At 33.5% G+C, this 22,002-nt stretch overlaps 1 protein-coding gene across 1 annotated transcript in view; it reads left to right on the plus strand.

Annotated features, from left to right (window-relative positions):
* LOC143082154 (uncharacterized) overlaps positions 1–21,787 on the plus strand; it is a 49,049-nt gene extending 27,262 nt beyond the window's left edge. The window contains exons 2-4 of the mRNA XM_076257718.1: positions 9,647–11,445; positions 17,153–17,268; positions 19,467–21,787. Of these exons, the coding sequence (XP_076113833.1) occupies positions 9,647–11,445; positions 17,153–17,268; positions 19,467–20,205 (2,654 nt within the window). The 3' untranslated portion in view covers positions 20,206–21,787. The remainder of the gene's footprint in view (positions 1–9,646; positions 11,446–17,152; positions 17,269–19,466) is intronic.
* Positions 21,788–22,002: the final 215 nt, after the last annotated feature.

Below are 22,002 nucleotides of genomic sequence, written 5' to 3' on the forward strand. Positions count from 1 at the left end.
AAAAGATCATATTGTGATTTCACTGACAAGTTGTGCAACCTCCCTTTTTTCAATACTTCATACATTGCTTTATTTGCTTTTCTAACTAAAATCTTCTTAGCACTCATAAAGCTACCTGTTCTTGAAAAATTCAACCCAAGATATGTCAATTCATTGACTATCTCCAATGCATTTCCGTCATATATAAAGTTAATATTTTTGGGTAATCTACCACCAGAAAAAATTATAATCTTAGTTTTACTTGTATTAACTTTTAATTTCCAGGTACTGCAATATTCAAAGAATATATCTAATTGCAACTGTAGATCGGATGCATTATCCGAAAATAACACTGTATCATCTGCGTACAGTAACACAAACAGTTTTAAGTAGATATCAAACTCATTCTCTATTTCATCAGTAATACAATATAAACCACATACACAAGAGTCCCATTCGGCCCCCGGTATTAGTGGGAGGGTTGGCGCTTGCAAACATGTTCAAACCCGCGACATAATATTTGTCCATGTTTCAAGTCAGGAGCCTGTATATTTGACTACCGTGTTGTCGTTTGATCATGTTTGGTTTTTGTTTATTGTTAATTACTAGAGACGTTACATTATTGCTGTTTACAGTTTATCTATATCTATTATAGTATTCAGGGTAATAACCAAAAACAGCAAAATTTCCTTGAAATTACCAATTCAGGGGCAGCAACCAGACAACGGGTTGTCTAATTCATCTGAAAATTTCATGGCAGATAGATCTTGACCTGATAAAGAATTTTACCCGATGTCAGATTTGCTCTAACTGCTTTGATTTTTGAGTTATAAGCCAAAAACTGCATTTTACCCCTATGTTCTATTTTTAGCCATGGGGCGGCCATCTTGGTTGGTTGGCCGAGTTACCGGACACATTTTTTAAACTAAATACCCAAATGATGATTATGGCCAAGTTTGGTTTAATTCGGCCAAGTAGTTTCAGAGGAGAATATTTTTCTAAAAGATTACTAAGATTGACGAAAAATGGTTAAAAATTGACTATAAAGAGCAATAACTCCTAAAGGGGTCAACTGACCATTATGGTCATGTTGACTTATTTGTAAATCTTACTTTGGTGAACATTATTGCTGTTTACAGTTTATCTCTATCTATAATAATATTCAAGATAATAACCAAAAACAGCAAAATTTCCTTAAAATTACCAATTCAGGGGAAGCAACCTAACAACGGGTTATCCAATTCATTTGAAAATTTTATGGCAGATAGATCTTGACCTGATAAAGAATTTTATCCATGTCAGATTTGCCCTAAATGCTTTGGTTTTTGTGTTATAAGCCAAAAACTGCATTTTACCCCTATGTTCTATTTTTAGCAATTGCGGCCATCTTGGTTGGTTGGCCGGGTCACCGGACACATTTTTAAAACTAGATCAATGATGATTGTGGCCAAGTTTGGTTAAATTTGGCCCAGTAGTTTTAGAGGAGAAGATTTTTGTAAAATATAACGACGACGGACAACGACGACGACGGACGCCAAGTAATGAGAAAAGCTCACTTGTCCCTTCGGGCCAGGTGAGCTTAAAATAAGGATATATGATATGACATATACAAATGTAACAATAAGGATATGTGGTATGACATATTATAAAAGGTCATGTGGAATAGAATATAAGAATAAGATCATTTGGTATGACTTAAAATAAGGGCATGTGATTTGAAATATAAAAATAAGGACATGTGGTCAGACATATAAAATTAAGGATATGTGGTATATAATATAAAAATAAGGACATGCGATATGACATATTAAAATAAGGACATGTGGTTTGACATAAAACAAAAAAACAGGTGTGTGCTATATGTATATATACATGTATGTTCTCTCTCAGTGTGTGTGTGTGTGTGGGGGGGGGGGGGGGGGGTTTTGCCGTGAATTTAGCTTCGATGGCAAATCCCGAAAAAAAAACCACTGTAGTTAGAGAAATATGATAACTTATTTTAAACTATTGCATGATAGTCGGAGTGATTTACATTTTAAACCTGTCCATTGCTGAAACCTGTATGTTTTCCATGCATATTTATTTCACTGTCGTTGGGTTGCCGTATCAATTCGCATAAACCTCAATTCTCTCTTTATGGTTCATTGTTTTTTTTTGTATTTTTTGTATCGTGTCTATCGGCTATTTTACAACAGGTATTGATTCAAGTACCCTCCATTTAACCTTTATGATTTTATTGCTTCTAAGACAAATGCCATAGAAACAAAACTATGCCCACATGAAACGTAGCAGACGTTTATTCCTACAGATAACAATTATTTCTACCAGAACTAATTATTAAACAGAAGCTACTTACTGGGAAATATGTAGAATACCTGGTGATTCTAACAAATGGGTGCAGTTGTATATTTCTTGTAGTTATTTCAATTCAATACCTGTTCGAAAGATGAAGCTGGAGTCTTCAATGTTCTATACTAGAGGTACTGGGGGTCTCGAAAATGTTGTGCAACTGTAAATAAGGACACAAGTTTCGATGGAACATCGAAGTCATTTAAAACACTAAAATAACAGGTGTCCCACATAAATCAATTTAATATACATACATACTCAATCAATCACATGCATTGGGAAAACATATTCTCAATACTATGTAAACTTCTAAATAAAAAATAAAACATTATATAGGTTTCATAAAGTTTGTCTAAATTTGTAATATGCCGAAGCTATAACATATATATAAAACGCCTATCTGACCTATCTACAGAACAAAACGTTAATGTTTCATAAAATAAATCTGCTGATCATTCCTGAACATAGATATTTGTTATTAGTGCTCGATGCTAATACTTAATGGTACTAACACTTTTTACATTCTAAAGCATGGATTAACCATCAAGAATGCTAAAAGTCACAAAAAAGAAAGTCAACGATGTGAATGTACTGAAACACTGGTAGTGCCACGTGACCAAAAGGAAGAAATATATCTTAAGATGTCTAGTTTCCTGTTCAACCATTTCAATTGTTTGACTTATCATTGGCTGGTCTGTTTTAACCTTACAGTGTTTTCCTTTGTTTTCGACCTCGGGGTGAGCGGGGTTAATTTGAGGAGGCTGTCCTTGAAAAAGAGTTTCATGATATAATTGGGATATTTCATTCAAACCATTGCTTGGGTAAAAACTGAAAGTTGTCACATTGGCAATCATGTCACATCTTCATATTTGACATGGACCATAGATCCGTTATAGTACTTAATCGGGCTAGGCCATTCCGATTGATGAATCAGTTCGTAAAGAAGTTGTGCTCGGAATTCTTTGACTACTACAGAGACTAAACAAAAAGCCATCATTTATCACCCTTGTAAGTCAAGAGACATTTTAACAGACATACAATGTTGAATGTTTACAATAATATGATTGAGTACTTTTGAAATACAGTAATTGTTGATTTAAAACCAGAAAAAAACGTCAACGTAGAGATACAGTGTTGAGTTTGATGTACTGAGATGAAACACCAGTCTTTGTTTTAACCTTGCTGTACATCTATTGATATTAAAATCTTTGAAATTTGAATCTTACCAACCACTTTTGTTCTAGTCAAATTTGCTTTGTGAACTTAAGGCTTGCACCAAGCTTAAATCCTTCATCCGACCTTTGATATCTGATTCCACTTGTGCAGTCATTTAATCATAAGCTCCATGTAGATTTTGTGGACTCACGTTTCAAGTTCGTATGTGAGACCTTACTGTCATATTTATGTCGAATACAAAAGACCTTTCATGCTAACAATGTCTAACGCGATGTAATGGATGCATGACAGAGACCCTATATAACAGCTCGTATAAGTATAAGTGCAATCTTAATGACGGTTCATTAACATTGTGGCCTTACATATCGATAACAGGTGTGTGAACCCTTTCTTATAACTTGTTCTGACAGTAATGAATTAGCAACTTCTTTCGTGAGTGATGATAATTCATACGTCCACCTACACCAACTTGCATATGTATGTAATAATATACAATGCAAGTTATTATATCCCATTGCGAGACATCCTCTGAGAAGATTTTGATGACAAAACATTATCTGTTTCCAAAATTGAACCATCGAAATAATAAGCATGTTAGTTCCCCAAAACCATTCTTTTAAATAATGATGAAAACGAAATAAAAATAGAAATTGAAATATAATCTCTCTCCACTTTTCTGAAAATTAATTTGTTACTTATTCTATACATTTATCTGCTTTTTATTTCTTATTGGAACACGTCAATTATCAGTATATTCGAACATTCTCAATTTTATGTCAATATTCCCTATATCAAAGTAGCCGCTTATGTCATTGAACATGTTATGAGAACATGTCAATAATCCCTATATCAAAGTAGCCGTTTATGTTATCGTACATGTTATGAGAACATGTCAATATTCCCTATATCAAAGTAGCCGCTTATGTCATTGAACATGTTATGAGAACATGTCAATATTCCCTATATCAAAGTAGCCGCTTATGTCATTGAACATGTTATGAGAACATGTCAATATTCCCTATATCAAAGTAGCCGTTTGTGTCATTGAACATGTAAAGAATATATGTAAACGGAAATAGGACGTAGATAAGACGGAGCTAGCATTGCCTCGCACACGAAGAAATACGAAAATGTCATTTGGACACGTGAATACTCCTTTTTACGAATTTGACGAATGCAAAAATAAATATGGACATATGATAAAAGGATTATATTCTTTTGTGTAGACTAAGTAATTAAGACGACCAAAGCAAACAAAGGTTGAGTAAATGCTAGATAATTATGACAGTGGATGGGTGTGCTTTAAACTTGTAAGACGTTGTAAGTGATAGCTGTTCTTGACACTTAAAACATTCATGAAAACTTCAAGAACGGTGTGTGAAAATTACAAATGATTCTCTGAAAATGAGGAAAAAATTTCCCATGAATGTTTTATCTATGAGCAACAAAGATAAACACATTAATATTAAAATCAATTTTAAAATTGCAATGCGTTTTGTTTTGAAAACATTTAAAGTAAATCATTGTGTATCTATCAATTTTTAAATAAAAAAATTGTACAGTTGAACAAATGACTTGAACAGATATCAATTTTAAAATTAGTTTTAAAGTATGTAGACTCAACTAGGATGCTTTACAGCTTTATATGTAACACACCTGTCTATTGTTTAAGACTGAAAGGTACCTCCTGATTGCTGTGTTTACTTGGGTTGCTGTCTCATTTAACTATACCCTACTTTTCCATTAATTCAGACATACATATCCACCAGAAAAAAACAAAGAACGAGCTGGAGCCAACTACCCCCCACCCCCCTCGATGCGGGATTAAGTCGCTGTGGTGAAGATCAGTTGGTTGTCGAGGGCTGTTTTCTTGTTTTTGGTTGGGTAGTTGACCCTTAGATACATACCCCATTTCCATTCTCAAATTTATTCTAATCTAGTCAACTGATATTCTGTATATATATGATCCCAAACGTAATGATGATATTTCACGAGTATAATACCTTGATAATTATCATAGAATATCATACATGTATGTTATCATACAGCAGAATGGCAGATGCTAAATGAGCGTTTGCATTTCTTGGGAGTGTTTTTATTTATTATGAGCTTTATCTTTCGTCATCTTTTCAGCTTTCATTAAATAAACTGATACACGTGGGGTCACGTGGGACAACATTTTTATGCAAAAGTACTGATTGATTTGTTTATTTGCGATGAAAAATCAACTGAAGCGAAAAGTACATTCGCTACATCAGATTATTAACAATTGTAACCTTTTACCAAAAAATATGACAACAAAAAGTACATTTTTTATCTTCTCTTGTTTCACGCTATTTTATTTTCTATACTAACACGTACGTGATAAGCCTATTTTTTTTAATTTTTGATAACGTCTGTTTTCACAATTATATTTCAACGTATGTTTATCTGAAAATCTAGCTATTAAAATGAAACCCCGAAAACATCGTTCTTCAGTTGATGTGGTTGTGATAACACTGATAAAACAGTTTTCTGTATAAAATAAACAGCTTGGAAATATAATATTACAATTATCAAATCTCTAGACATCCTGATAAAATTTATAAATATAAAAACCAAATCCTAAATTCGATAAAATATGATAAATGTTGTCTACTGGCAGTGACCTTAAAACCTTTAACTCGCCGTGCATAATCGGACGAATGACTGGTCTAGCTGTTAATGCTAATCTATCATAGTATCATAGTATAATTTGATTCATCCACATACAACATTATACACTTAAGCTTACAAAAGGTTAACTATGTAAAATTGTCTGACTGGTTTTAAGTTTACTGTTGAATACTGAAAATGGATTGGAAACATCATAAACTGTGAAGATGATGAAAAACAGGAGAAAAAGACCTGTTCATTGATTTTTTTAAATGTACATTTAATCCATATCCTTTAATTTTTTGAGGCAATAACAATAATTCATCTTTCTAAAGAGAGCGGATCTTCCTTTTTGCAAACAAAAATGTCGACTTTAATGAGGGGGCCAAGGGGGGTGGGGGGGGGGGTCCAATAACAGGAAAACAGCAAATTGATTTGGCTTAAAACAGATAACAAAGAATTGAAAAGGAACAATAACAGATAACAGTAAATAAAGTATCAGTTGGGTCTGATTAAGACCAATCCCAGTATAATTTATTATAATCCTACTTTTTCTATGAACATGAATTCAGCATTTTCTAGGTTTACTCAATGTATGATAATAACATGTTGTTATCCAAATCTACCAAACTTAACCCTTGAATCACTATCTTCTGCATATGATTCTCTTTTGATATCAGAGAGTAAAGAAGGTATACAGAAAAGAACACATAAGTTTAGTAGTTGCTGTGATAATTGTCAACCAACGCTAAACATAAACATTTAAAAAATTAAAATCATGATTTTACAGCCACACCGTGTCTAAAGTGTAGTTTAATTTCTTAATTGAGATGCTAATATGATATAAGAAATGTATTTGAATGTAAATTCCTAGGAACTGTTACAAAGAGTAATGGTAACAATACCTTATTTCATGTTCAGAAGACCTAACATAAAAAGCAAGGATAGTCACATTATTAATCAAAACCAAGATAGCTTCATTGGGAAATCTCCTAATAGAAAATTCTAGTAATCTCTTTGATAAATTGGTTTAACCATTTTAAACTTATAGCTCAGAAATCTTCACTATGGCTTGCTGTTTAAAACAAGATACAGATTTAAGATAAGAGGTGATTGAAATTATAAAAAAACTGTGATAAAATTTCATTTATGGATAAAACTCCACTCAAAATATTTTACATTTCGTTTTGTTAATTTTTGCTGGGTACCAGTAAAACCGCATTAAACATAGCATTCCGGGCAAAAAAAGACCCCCCCCCCCCACCCCTCGAACATTTTATTTTTTCATAGTCTCTATCTTACCTAGCAAGACCGCATCATCTGAAAATATAGATCCCTAATTAACTTCAAGTAGCATTTATATTGTCAAAACAATTGGACTCCCATGGTATTTATTCTTGGTATAAATACGCAATGAATATTTCTCCCCTCCAAGACCTTTCAGATAAAGTTAATAGTTGTAAGGACTTCACTGAAATAAAATCTTTACCGATGATTAATAATGAATTTAAAGTAAAATTTAAAAGAGATTTTTGAAAATAGAATAAATAGTTATAAAGAAAATAGTAAACTGTTAATTTATGAAAATTTAAAACTTAGCTTAAATAGGGATTTTTTTTATAGCCTCAAATTACTTTTCTATAGTTACATCACTATGAGTATTACTGACAATAACGTAGAAATAGAAAAGGGTCGCTATTATATAATTTATAGAAAGGATAGAATATGTAAACGTATCCACTTGCTGGAGGATGAAAAACACTTCCCACTTTAATGTAAAATTAACAAAAACTAGGATAATCTAATTGAAAAATGTTAACCTTTTCATAATTTTAAGTCACTTACCCAAGAAAAAAAGTAAAAGAAATGCTCTCCCTCTACCATGGAACTCATTAAAAATATAAAACAGTCATTAGTTTAGTATGGTGTTCATTATGACTGAACTAGCATATATTTGTTTAGGGGCCAGCTGAAGGACGCCTCCGGGTGCGATAATTTCTCGTTGCATTTAAGACCTGTTGGTGACCTTCTGCTGTTGTCTGATCTATGGTCGGGTTGTTGTCTCTTTGACACATTCCCCATTTCCATTCTCAATTTTATTAGAGCTGCATGAGGGCAAAAGTCTTATTTAATATATTTTTTTCCATGCATTCATTTCTTTAAGAATTGTTATTTTTTTTTGCTATGCTAGTACTATGCTTTTTTGTTTTTGATTTTTGTCACAAACTTATTGGGTTTCTATGATAATAAAGATATTGTAGGATAAAGTGGTCAGATTGTTTTCTTTTTTGTAATATTATATTAAGAATTGACCGAATCTAATATTTACGAATGGGGATATAAGGAACATTATCCCCATATATACGTGAAGAAGACAAATTCGAACAAATATTAATATTGTAAAAGGAAAACATATGGTCAGGGATTCAATATGAGGATAGACATAGGTCCATAAAACTTTAACCTAAACGACTTTTATATAATAAGAAACACAGACTCAGCTCTGTGATTCTTTTCTAAGAACACACTATTTGAATTAAAAACACGTGTGAGTTTCTTCAAAAACTCAAAAGTAAATGCTGATAAAAGTATTCCATAAACAAAAAAATATTATGATACACTGAGTAAACCAATTCTAGGTAACTCAAATACAGGTTCATAGAAAATAATATGTAATGTGTATGTTACTGGAATCATTCTCTGAATAAAGGACCATCATACTACCAATAATAAGACCCCAATGTTCAATAATTACAATTTCTACCGTTTGGCTGCCAAAATGCTAACAGTCAAACTTTCAATAACAGTTAACAGGAAATTCATTCTCACAATAACAGATAACAAAAAAATAAAAAGTCCTATAACAGCTAACAAGGAAAAGACAATAACAGCTAACAGCAAATGTATTTTTAAAATAACAGATAACAAAGAACTAAATTGACCCAAAACAGCATAACAGTTAAACCCCTTGTCCCCTCTTTAATAATACACATCACAACATATATATCCGCACAATACTAATATGTCTGCATTAGTATTTGTGAAACAGCTATTGCGTATTTCCTGCTCTCCTTAAAGGACATGTCACTTACCTTAACTAGCCACTTAATTCCAGTCTTTATTTTTAATAATTATGTAAGTTTGTATAGTTTTAATATTTTTTGTCGAGTACCTTCTTTGCAACTGATTATGTCCTTTTCTTTTATTCTACATCTCCTTCTTGTCACTGGGTCACACAAGTGTTTGGTTTTTTTGTTCTACATTTTACAGTGTAACATTTGTTATCCGACATATTGGGGGCCAGAAAAAATATCAGACTAAGCAAGGTGTTTGAATACTCAGTTTTTTTCCTGCTAGGATAGTCAAATTTAAAGACCATGGGAATGTGTATGTAAAATCAGGATGTTGGAAATGTCAGGTGTTGAAAAAGCAGTATACACTTTAATATTCGTGATGACGTTACCAAATATTCATAAATTTTTCTTTCAAATTATGATTTATTTTACAGATGCTACAAAGCTCACTGTGTATGGCGATAGTAGCAGTATGAGATCACGTGGTACACGTCATACGGACCGCCATCATAAATCCGAAACTCAGATTCAGTACATCAATAGAAATGTATTCCGGGACAGTGTGTCAGTCAAAGAAATTATAATGTCGGGAAATAACATTGCTATAATGTATCCGTCAGTGTTTCACTACCTCCGAAGTCTCCAAATCTTGTCTTTAACAAACAATAATATACGTCATCTATCGGCAGCAGTATTTAATGGACTCGGGAACCTCCAGGAACTTCGCTTGTCTGACAACATGATTAAATTCTTACCCTATACGGTATTTACATACCTTACTGAACTTAAATCTTTATATCTAAATGGGAACAAAATAAAAATGCTGCCAAGAGACGTGTTGAAACCGCTCGTAAATCTACAGGTACTTGATCTGTCCCGTAACAATATATCAGACTTTTACGATGCAACGTTTGATCACAACGTAAACTTACAAGAACTTTTACTAAACGGCAATAGGCTTTGGAAAATTCGACCGAGATGGTTCCAAAACCTTTATTCACTTCGAAGTCTTTCATTGAGAGGAAATGCCATTATTCATGTTCCAGCTAAGTCCTTTGCTAATTTATTTAATCTTGAAGAATTACTACTATCCGCAAATCACATTGAAGAGATAGAAAACGGTGCTTTCAATAATTTGCGGGATGTAAAAAGCTTAGATTTATCTACAAATGATCTTTCTGAAATCCGCTCGTCCTATTTGAATGATCTCGATTCTCTTTCTGAGTTATTTTTATCCAATAATAAAGTGGTACAGATTAAGAATGGAACATTTGATTTTATTCGCTATTTGAAAAAGTTAGATTTATCCCGGAATGATATAAGCACCATTGAAACAGGATCATTCTCGTTACTGAGACAACTTCAAATCTTAGATTTGTCGTATAATAAAATGTTGAAATTTAAAAAGGGAATCGCGTATGGAATTGAGAATCTTGAGGAGATACATCTCGATAATAACTTCATAAGTAGGATAGATGATGGTGCATTTATGACTTCTAATGTGGAAAGATTGTCCAAAATCAAACTTTTGAACTTGGAACAAAATAACATAAAAAAGATAGATGCTCAAACATTAAAAGGTATGCCTAGACTGAAAACTCTGAGGCTCGGAAACAATAACATAAAGAAAATTCATCCTCAAGCCATGGCAACGTTTATATACCTGGAAACGTTAACATTGAACAATAATAAGTTAAGAGATCTTAACAATGGTATGTTTTCAAATCTACAGAATGTGTACTCGATAGATATATCTAACAATAAAATAAGATCTATCAGTGAAAATACATTCCTTGGGTTGGATAAATTAGAGGATCTTCTAATGGCAGGAAACAAAGTTAATTCTATACATAAGCTTGCATTTCGAGCACTCCCTAATTTGAGTTCGCTGGATTTGAAAGAAAACAAACTAGTTAGTTTTAATTTCTCATTTGTAACAAATATGGCACAGCTAACAGTAATGGATCTGAGTAAAAATCATTTATTCTGGATTGATATACCACCAGGATCGTATCTACGACTTAAAGACTTGTTATTGTCTAACAACAACTTACAGACCTTAAGTTCCAACATCAAACACATAATGGGTCGTTCCTCTATCATGTCTTTGGACAATAACCCATGGGATTGTGACTGTCAACTGAAATGGGTAGTACAGCCATTAAAGAATGTCAGATTAGATACGTCAAATGATGCCATGTGTAAATCTCCGCCCAAACTTCATGGTACAAAGGTAAATACTGAATGTCAGATAAGATACGTCAAATGATGCCATGTGTAAATCTCCGCCCAAACTTCATGGTACAAAGGTAAATACTGAATGTCAGATAAGATACGTCAAATGATACCATGTGTAAATCTCCGCCCAAACTTCATGGTACAAAGGTAAATACTGAATGTCAGATTAGATACGTCAAATGATGCCATGTGTAAATCTCCGCCCAAACTTCATTGTACAAAGGTAAATACTGAATGTCAGATAAGATACGTCAAATGATGCCATGTATAAATCTCCGTCCAAACTTCATGGTACAAAGGTAAATACTGAATGTCAGATAAGATACGTCAAATGATGCCATGTGTAAATCTCAGCCCAAACTTCATGGTACAATGGTAAATACTGAATGTCAGATAAGATGCGTCAAATGATGCCATGTGTAAATCTCCGCCCAAACTTCATGGTACAAAGGTAAATACTGAATGTCAGATAAGATACGTCAAATGATGCCATGTGTAAATCTCCTCCTAAACTTCATGGTACAAAGGTAAATACTGAATGTCAGATAAGATACGTCAAATGATGCCATGTGTAAATCTCCGCCCAAACTTCATGGTACAAAGGTAAATACTGAATGTCAGATAAGATACGTCAAATGATGCCATGTGTAAATCTCCGTCCAAACTTCATGGTACAAAGGTAAATACTGAATGTCAGATAACATACGTCAAATGATGCCATGTGTAAATCTCAGCCCAAACTTCATGGTACAATGGTAAATACTGAATGTCAGATAAGATACGTCAAATGATGCCATGTGTAAATCTCAGCCCAAACTTCATGGTACAAAGGTAAATACTGAATGTCAGATAAGATACGTCAAATGATGCCATGTGTAAATCTCCGCCTAAACTTCATGGTACAAAGCTAAATACTGAACGTCAGATAAGATACGTCAAATGATGCCATGTGTAAATCTCCACCCAAAATTCATGGTACAAAGGTAAATACTGAATGTCAGATAAGATACGTCAAATGATGCCATGTGTAAATCTCCGCCCAAACTTTATGGTACAAAGGTAAATACTGAACGTCAGATTAGATACGTCAAATGATGCCATTTGTAAATCTCCTCCTAAACTTCATGGTACAAAGGTAAATACTGAATGTCAGATAAGAAACGGCAAATGATGCCATGTGTAAATCTCCGCCCAAACTTCATGGTACAAAGGTAAATGCTGAATGTCAGATAAGATACGTCAAATGATGCCATGTGTAAATCTCCTCCCAAACTTCATGGTACAAAGGTAAATACTGAATGTCAGATAAGATACGTCAAATGATGCCATGTGTAAATCTTCGCCCAAACTTCATGGTACAAAGGTAAAAACTGAATGTCAGATAAGATACGTCAAATGATGCCATGTGTAAATCTCCGCCTAAACTTCATGGTACAAAGGTAAATACTGAACGTCAGATAAGATACGTCAAATGATGCCATGTGTAAATCTCCGCCCAAACTTCATGGTACAAAGGTAAATACTGAACGTCAGATAAGATTCGTCAAATGATGCCATGTGTAAATCTCCGTCCAAACTTCATGGTACAAAGGTAAATACTGAATGTCAGATAAGATACGTCAAATGATGCCATGTGTAAATCTCCGCCCAAACTTCATGGTACAAAGGTAAATACTGAATGTCAGATTAGATACGTCAAATGATGCCATGTGTAAATCTCCGCCCAAACTTCATGGTACAAAGGTAAATACTGAACGTCAGATAAGATACGTCAAATGATGCCATGTGTAAATCTCCGCCCAAACTTCATGGTACAATGGTAAATACTGAATGTCAGATAAGATACGTCAAATGATGCTATGTGTAAATCTCCTCCCAAACTTCATGGTACAAAGGTAAATACTGAATGTCAGATAAGATACGTCAAATGATGCCATGTGTAAATCTCCGCCCAAACTTCATGGTACAAAGGTAAATACTGAATGTCAGATAAGATACGTCAAATGATGCCATGTGTAAATCTCCGCCCAAACTTCATGGTACAAAGGTAAATACTGAACGTCAGATTAGATACGTCAAATGATGCCATGTGTAAATCTCAGCCCAAACTTCATGGTACAAAGGTAAATACTGAACGTCAGATAAGATACGTCAAATGATGCCATGTGTAAATCTCCGCCCAAACTTCATGGTACAAAGGTAAATACTGAATGTCAGATAAGATACGTCAAATGATGCCATGTGTAAATCTCCGTCCAAACTTCATGGTACAAAGGTAAATACTGAATGTCAGATAAGATACGTCAAATGATGCCATGTGTAAATCTTCGCCCAAACTTCATGGTACAAAGGTAAATACTGAATGTCAGATAAGATACGTCAAATGATGCCATGTGTAAATCTCCGTCCAAACTTCATGGTACAAAGGTAAATACTGAATGTCAGATAAGATACGTCAAATGATGCCATGTGTAAATCTCCGTCCAAACTTCATGGTACAAAGGTAAATACTGAATGTCAGATAAGATACGTCAAATGATTCCATGTGTAAATCTTCGCCCAAACTTCATGGTATAAAGGTAAATACTGAATGTCAGATAAGATACGTCAAATGATGCCATGTGTAAATCTCCGTCCAAACTTCATGGTACAAAGGTAAATACTGAATGTCAGATAAGATACGTCAAATGATGCCATGTGTAAATCTCCGTCCAAACTTCATGGTACAAAGGTAAATACTGAATGTCAGATAAGATACGTCAAATGATGCCATGTGTAAATCTCCGTCCAAACTTCATGGTACAAAGGTAAATACTGAATGTCAGATAAGATACGTCAAATGATGCCATGTGTAAATCTCCGCCCAAACTTCATGGTACAAAGGTAAATACTGAATGTCAGATAAGATACGTCAAATGATGCCATGTGTAAATCTCCGCCTAAACTTCATGGTAAAGGCTAAATACTGAACGTCAGATAAGATACGTCAAATGATGCCATGTGTAAATCTCCACCCAAACTTCATGGTACAAAGGTAAATACTGAATGTCAGATAAGATACGTCAAATGATGCAATGTGTAAATCTCCGCCCAAACTTCATGGTACAGAGGTAAATACTGAATGTCAGATAAGATACGTCAAATGATGCCATGTGTAAATCTCCGCCCAAACTTCATGGTACAAAGGTAAATACTGAATGTCAGATAAGATACGTCAAATGATGCCATGTGTAAATCTCCGTCCAAACTTCATGGTACAAAGGTAAATACTGAATGTCAGATAAGATACGTCAAATGATGCCATGTGTAAATCTTCGCCCAAACTTCATGGTACAAAGGTAAATACTGAATGTCAGATAAGATACGTCAAATGATGCCATGTGTAAATCTCCGTCCAAACTTCATGGTACAAAGGTAAATACTGAATGTCAGATAAGATACGTCAAATGATGCCATGTGTAAATCTCCTCCCAAACTTCATGGTACAAAGGTAAATACTGAATGTCAGATAAGATACGTCAAATGATGCCATGTGTAAATCTCCGTCCAAACTTCAAGGTACAAAGGTAAATACTGAATGTCAGATAAGATACGTCAAATGATGCCATGTGTAAATCTCCGTCCAAACTTCATTGTACAAAGGTAAATACTGAATGTCAGATAAGATACGTCAAATGATGCCATGTGTAAATCTCCGCCCAAACTTCATGGTACAAAGGTAAATACTGAATGTCAGATAAGATACGTCAAATGATGCCATGTGTAAATCTCCGCCCAAACTTCATGGTACAAAGGTAAATACTGAATGTCAGATAAGATACGTCAAATGATGCCATGTGTAAATCTCAGCCCAAACTTCATGGTACAAAGGTAAAATTAATACTTTATTTATAACAACACTTTCTAAATACAATGTTATGCGTTTGTACTGCAAATTTAAACTTTTGCCAGACCTTATAACAGTTAAACTTTATAGTTGATGTTCACTTAAATTTCATGTTGAGTTTGAAATTAAAGCTAGGGTGTACCGGTTTCAGAAAGAAGTATGGAAAGTAATCTCGAAGAGATTCTGCTCGAACTTTGTGGTGATTCAAGTGTATCTGGAAATCTTGCGTAGACAAATTGTGCCTGATGGCGTACACAATTACACGCTTAAGTTTAAGTCGTTGAGTATTTGCACGTGTAGCGAGGTGTGGACTTATGTTCCATGCGGAATACTAGCAGCCTAAATGTGACTTTGAGAAAAATATTACCTATGAAAACGTTATTTCCTGTGAAGAATTAATACACCATAATCAGTGTTTCCATTTAGAGATTCAAATGTCATGCTTTATATGCAATTAACAATTTAATATTTTACAAGTTTATGTATATAGCGTTTTATTTCGCCACGTTGAAACCTGACTGTGTCGGTCTTTCTCTTACCTTATAAGAAATCTCTGATAACTTTGTCTTGACTAAAACCGATTCATGATAGACTGAAATTATAATTGATACTGTAAAATAACTTTTTTTTATACCAAAGAGGAACGAAAGAAAACCGGAGGGACAGTCAAACTCATAGATTAAAAATAAAAAGACAAACAGTCAAAAAAGTATAGAAGACAAACCATAGAAAACTAAAGACTAAACAACACGAATCCCACAAAAATGGGGGTGATATCAGGTGCTCCGGAAGGGTAATAAGATCCTGCTCTACATATGGCACCCATCGTGTTGCTTATGTTATTACAAATCCGGTAAATAGTCTTAATCCGGAAGATCACATTCGTTAAAAGGAGGGAAGGGTATTAAAGTTACGACATGAGCCAGAGAACATATCCGATATCATCTATGAAACGTTAATCCATTACGGTCAACCAACTCGTGAAGGGATGATTTCAACCTCACCATTAGGAACTCTTGGTTTGATAGCTTCCTTTTGAGCAGCAGTACTCTATCAGGGAAATCAAGATAGGAAATACAAGCCCGGGAATATCGTATCAATTGGGAGATAAATACTCCGTATGCAGCGCCGCTGGAATGTTGCTTCATAGAAATGGAAAGTTCACAATTGGGAAGCTGAAATCATCTCTTTTGTCGTAAAGTTTTGTTTTCAACCGACCCTCATTGTCAATTTCTAAATGTAAGTCAAGATATGAGGTAGACTTATCTGTATCTGTGATATTCTTTTTTCTCTAATTCGATGGGATAGATTCGTTCAACACAGTCAACAAATTATGTATTATTTAGTGAAGAGAACATTATCTTTATAGCGGAACGTAAAGTTAAAGTATGTTGCTAACTTCTTATCTTTCTTCATTAAAAGTTTCTATATAAAGTCAGCATCATAATAATAAAGAAACAAGTAGAGTAGAAGAGGAGCACAATTGGTTCCCATTGAAATTCCGACAGTCTGTTGAAAAACACGTCCTCCAAACGTAACAAAAATGTTCTCAATCAAGAAATCAAGCATCTTGATAATGTCAGTTTCAGAGAATTTTTTGTTTGAATCACAGTGATTCTTTACAAAATGGGTTTTATCCCTTCCCAAGACAAGATACTTGTATCTACGTTCGCCATTCTTTTTAATGAAACAAAGTAATACCAACTCATTCAATCTGTCTTTTTGTTTGGAATGTGGAATATTCGTGTAAACTGCACGCCAGATTGTATTTGTAGATTGTTAACTGGTATTTCAATGTAAAATTTATTTCTTGTAGTTCTCGGAACTAGCCGATGAAGACATGACTTGTAGCCAGAAAGTTAACGCAAGTCAGGACGTCACTCTGATGTGTAAAGATGGCGTGTTCAGTAAAAGACCGATAGCTAGACGACGGTAAATAGTAGTATATTATATTTTCTAACATGAATCTGGTAATTTTTGCTTTAAAAATTTCAATTTGACCCCTGTAAAAATATTGTGTTAGGATATTTCTAGAAATTAATCCTCCAAAAAGATTCCATGACAGTTCGTTGGTATTTGATAAATGTACAGTATGTTACAACCTTAAGTTGGTGAAAATAGATTTAAATGAAGTCGGTAAATATCTGTTTGGTTGAATATTGCTTGTATTATGTCCATTGGCAAATTTTTCATGCATAGTAAGGATCAGACCAACAATGTACACAATATGTCAGTTGGGCCAAGGTCGTGAAATCTGTATTGGTCACCTTCAGATCCCTCAAAGAGTTGTTGCTAGGGTTTTTTTTACCGTGCAGTGACCATGACACTCTCTCATACACAGCACTGGATTTATCATCCCAGTTCCAAAAAAAAAAAAAGAAGGGGTTGGGTATGGTATTAATACGTATAACGCAAAACCAAAAAAATGATTTCCTTCATATTGTTCATACACTTATACCACCTTGAAAAGTATTAATATTATATTATGTAAGCATATGCTACTTAATTGAATTATCGATAACTTTCCTTTCAAGAACGGAGAGAAAACGTTACATTGATTAAATGAACACAAGTTTCTTAATGTAAATCATATAACTTATTAAGTAGACTTTGGCAAATATACAAAGAGGTATTGTAGCGTCTTGGCTTATATATCTCTATGTCAAATTCTTTCTGATTACATAAATATATAACTCAGTTGGCCAAGGTGATTGTATTCCCGTCAATAATGTACATGAACAGATTGGTTATACCCTTAATCAATGTCATATCATTCAATTCTTAACAGAGAAATAGGCGAGTCATCAAAGGAAAATGTGTGTCGCTTGCCATCTCATGTGTCGCTTGTGTCGTTTCAGTACAAAATAAGTCAATAATTTGGGTATAATTCTTATTTGGTGTAGGAAAGCTGAAAAAAAAAGTAAAATCACAAAAATACTGAACTCCCAGGAAAATTTGAAACGGAAATGCCCTAATCAAATGGAAAAATCAAATGATTAAACACATCAAACTGTCATATTTCTGCTTTTGTACAGGGAATTATCCATAGTCTTTAAGATTCTGAACTTACTGCGAATATCAAAGTGTTGGCATGATTTGTCTTATTACCCTACGTTCCTCGTTCGTCTTTATCATTACCGTTATATTGGACAATATAACCCAAGATCATAGCGAAGTCTTCAACCTGTACTTTTGTGAAATATTATTATGTCTACCTGTAAGCATAAAACATGTTTAAATTGATAAATGTAAAACTAACAGTAAAGTAAAAAACAAGAACGAACTTCAAGATAATTTATAACCGTTACATAATAGCAAATCATCCAAAACTAATAAATATAACAAACACAATAAAAGGTGATAAGATATAAATGCAATGTAAGTTTGCTTCTCCAGGAGCAGTTAATTGATAACATTGAAAATAATCTCTTTAACGAATTCATGGTTTTGTAATTAGTAATTAAAATCATATGATTGTATATAATTCAAATTATGTTTTATTTAAAAATGAACACACTACATACCTTTTCGTCAATCATACGGACAGACAAAATTGAAATATTATTTTCAAGATAAAGGAATTAGAAAGCGACAATTCACTTGGATACTTAAAAAAGGAAGAATCACAAAAATACTGAACTCTGGAGAAAATTAAAAAAACTGAAGTCCCTTATCAATATTTACATATACTCCCAAGCCACCTACCACAGAAGATATCTCAAAAATGAAAAAAAGAATGGACCTTCACATTATTGGATACCTAAATTACATATCTTTCGTCCCCCTTTTACATTAGTTTCCTTACAAAGAACATAAATTGTTGGACCTTTCAAGTTCTACACTTTATAAACTATAAACATCAATATTTATCAACAGCAAAAGCTCTAGTTTAAGAGAGGGTAATTATTTAAATGATTGATTTTCTTGAAAGCATATTTTTTCAGGACGTGTTTATCAACAAATCATCAGCATTGCTGTTGGAACTATCTATGCTCGTCTTCATATCGAATTGTTTCTATATTCATATAAGGCAGGTAGTCATACAGTATATACTATTTTTATTATATCATATTATATACTGAGACCATGACCAGTTCTATTTCATTAATACCATGTATTACTATTTACAGTTCAGTTGGGAAGGAAATGATGAAGAAACACGTGACAGTCTTTAGGAACCGTGGAGACTATGTTGTTGATGGCGCTTTGTTAACCCCAGATTGGGCATTAGTACCTGCAGGTGCCCTTAGGTATCTCACAGATGCAGATATACATGTTAAAATAGGACGTGGTAAAACGTCATATAAAATATCACACATAGTGCCCCATCCTTTACTGTCTCTCGGTATGCAACAGTTTAACATTGCTCTTCTACGTCTCGTTAAGAAGAAATCGTCTCATATAATGGAACATCAGTGTATCATCGCAGAGAAACAATTCAAATCGCTTTCACAAGTTTTACCTGTCTTTTATGTTTCAATTCGACTGGATGGCAAGAAACCGAAAACCAAATTAAAAATAAGAAAGGGCAAAGTGAATCACAGATGTGCTAACGACAAAGATTATATCTGTGGTGTACTAAAGGGAAATAAAAACGATGCTATAACATCAGTGGACGGATCTCCACTCTATATAGGTCACTCTAGTAACCTCCGACTCGCTGGCCTCGGGACACATTCATGGAGTAACCAAAAAAGTCAGTATATATTCATTCCTCTTTGGACTATTTCGGACTGGGCTGATGATATCATGATAGAATTTAACAAAAAATGTACAAAAAATAAAAGTGGGAAAGTCAGCTGTAAAGAACTGACATTACCGTCCGCAGACAATCTTTTCATGAAAATACGTAAAACGGAACAGCACTGAACCCCAACTTCATTATTGAATGCAAATTTAAAAAAAAACTTTTTTATATCGGTAAGAAATTATGAATGCAAGGTTGTGATTTAAAATACACCAAGGGAGATAATTCAAATATCCAAAACAAGGCAACTAGATTAGCTGTCATAAAATGTTATTGTTACAATGTAGCCAATCAAGTTCTTCAATGATAGCAATCTCCATCCCAGCCTTCCCTTGTGTGTGATAGCAATGAAAACCAAAAAATCTGTTATAAGTGAGATAATGATTGTCCTAATGTTAGTGTTATATTTGTAAAAGCAAATTCGTGACATTACTCAAATAGGCTGGGGATCTCACCAGAAACAAATACTTTCGAAAACAAGTTCTTTTTAATTCTGCTGTTTAGTTTATCTTATAGCATAAATAAGTTACATGTATTGTATATATATTTAACGATATTCTTACCAAAACGGTGTGCACGTTTTACATATAGTTTTATGGACACTAGTATTTGAAAGAATACTTAAAAGCACAAATAACATATACTTATTTTTAGAGGATATGAGCCATCTTGTGTATTTATGTTTGAAACAGTTCTCTATAGAATTATAATATGAATAATCAGTGTTTATATTTTTAAGTAAGATAAAGCTAGTAAGTCACTAGTCACTATTATGATTAGGCTAGCCAACAATTTGGTGAGGACAAAACAAAAACAGTAGAAGAAAGAACAGTAAAACCGACGACATTGTAGGGGATTATTACACAATAGGTATAGGAAGATGTGGTTTGAATGCCAATGAGACAATTTTCCATCCAAATAACAATTTATAGAAGTAAACCATTATAGGTCTAGGTACGGCCTTCAACACTGAGCCTTGGCTCGCACCGAACAACAAGCTATAAAGGGTCCCAACTTACAAGACTATTTGTTCCTTGTTAATGTTTTAGTTATTGAATGATATTCATGTATATACACAAAATGACTATCCTATTGTTATTGCTGTTTGCATACCTACTGTTAAATGATTTATGTTACTGTTTTAGATAAAGACTACCATTAAAAAACGCTACATAAACATGTATGTATATAGGTATTATGTTAACGGAATTTTAGTATTGGAATGTCAGAAAAGTCAAAATTTCGGACGAAAATGTAATGTAGCTAATTGACATGTTGTTAAGAGTCTTGTTCAGAGTATAAATAACTCCAAGAATCGTTTAAATATCAAAGCGGAAATGTATAATGATCTTTCTAGTCGCAGGTTTCGTTCGTCCTCTTGAAACAATATGTGCTTTTTTAAAGAAATCATCAGTTCCCAATGGATTCAAGTTGATATATTCATGCAAACAGAGATTATGACGGGAGAGCAGAGTTTATTCGTGGTTTGTAAATTTATCTGGATTAAAGTTACCTACTAGTTTCCCCTCGGCGTTGTAAATATGTGTGAACATTTTCCCACGTACAACTCTCAGCAGCATTTATTAAACGATAGTTGTGTAAATATATTATCATTGTCTTTCAATAAATTGTATACTTGTTAATACCGTGTTATAATGTCTTGATATAAAGGTATTTTACTAATAAAACACATTTTGTAACCATCTTCAGTTATACTTTTTTCTAGAAGCGGAATCACAATCTTATACATTATTAAAGCTGGGTCATTCTTATTGAAGCTATGAAATGATCAAACTATTTTTGAATTCCTTTCAATGTATAAATTCTCTCATCTCAATTTAGTCATATCATTCAACAGGTTTATTTTACATGAAGCAAAAAGTAAAATATATAGCTGCTTTACCATAAATAATTGTAAA

The sequence above is a fragment of the Mytilus galloprovincialis genome, chromosome 7 (genome assembly GCF_965363235.1).
Source record: "Mytilus galloprovincialis chromosome 7, xbMytGall1.hap1.1, whole genome shotgun sequence".
NCBI classification, from domain to species: domain Eukaryota; kingdom Metazoa; phylum Mollusca; class Bivalvia; order Mytilida; family Mytilidae; genus Mytilus; species Mytilus galloprovincialis.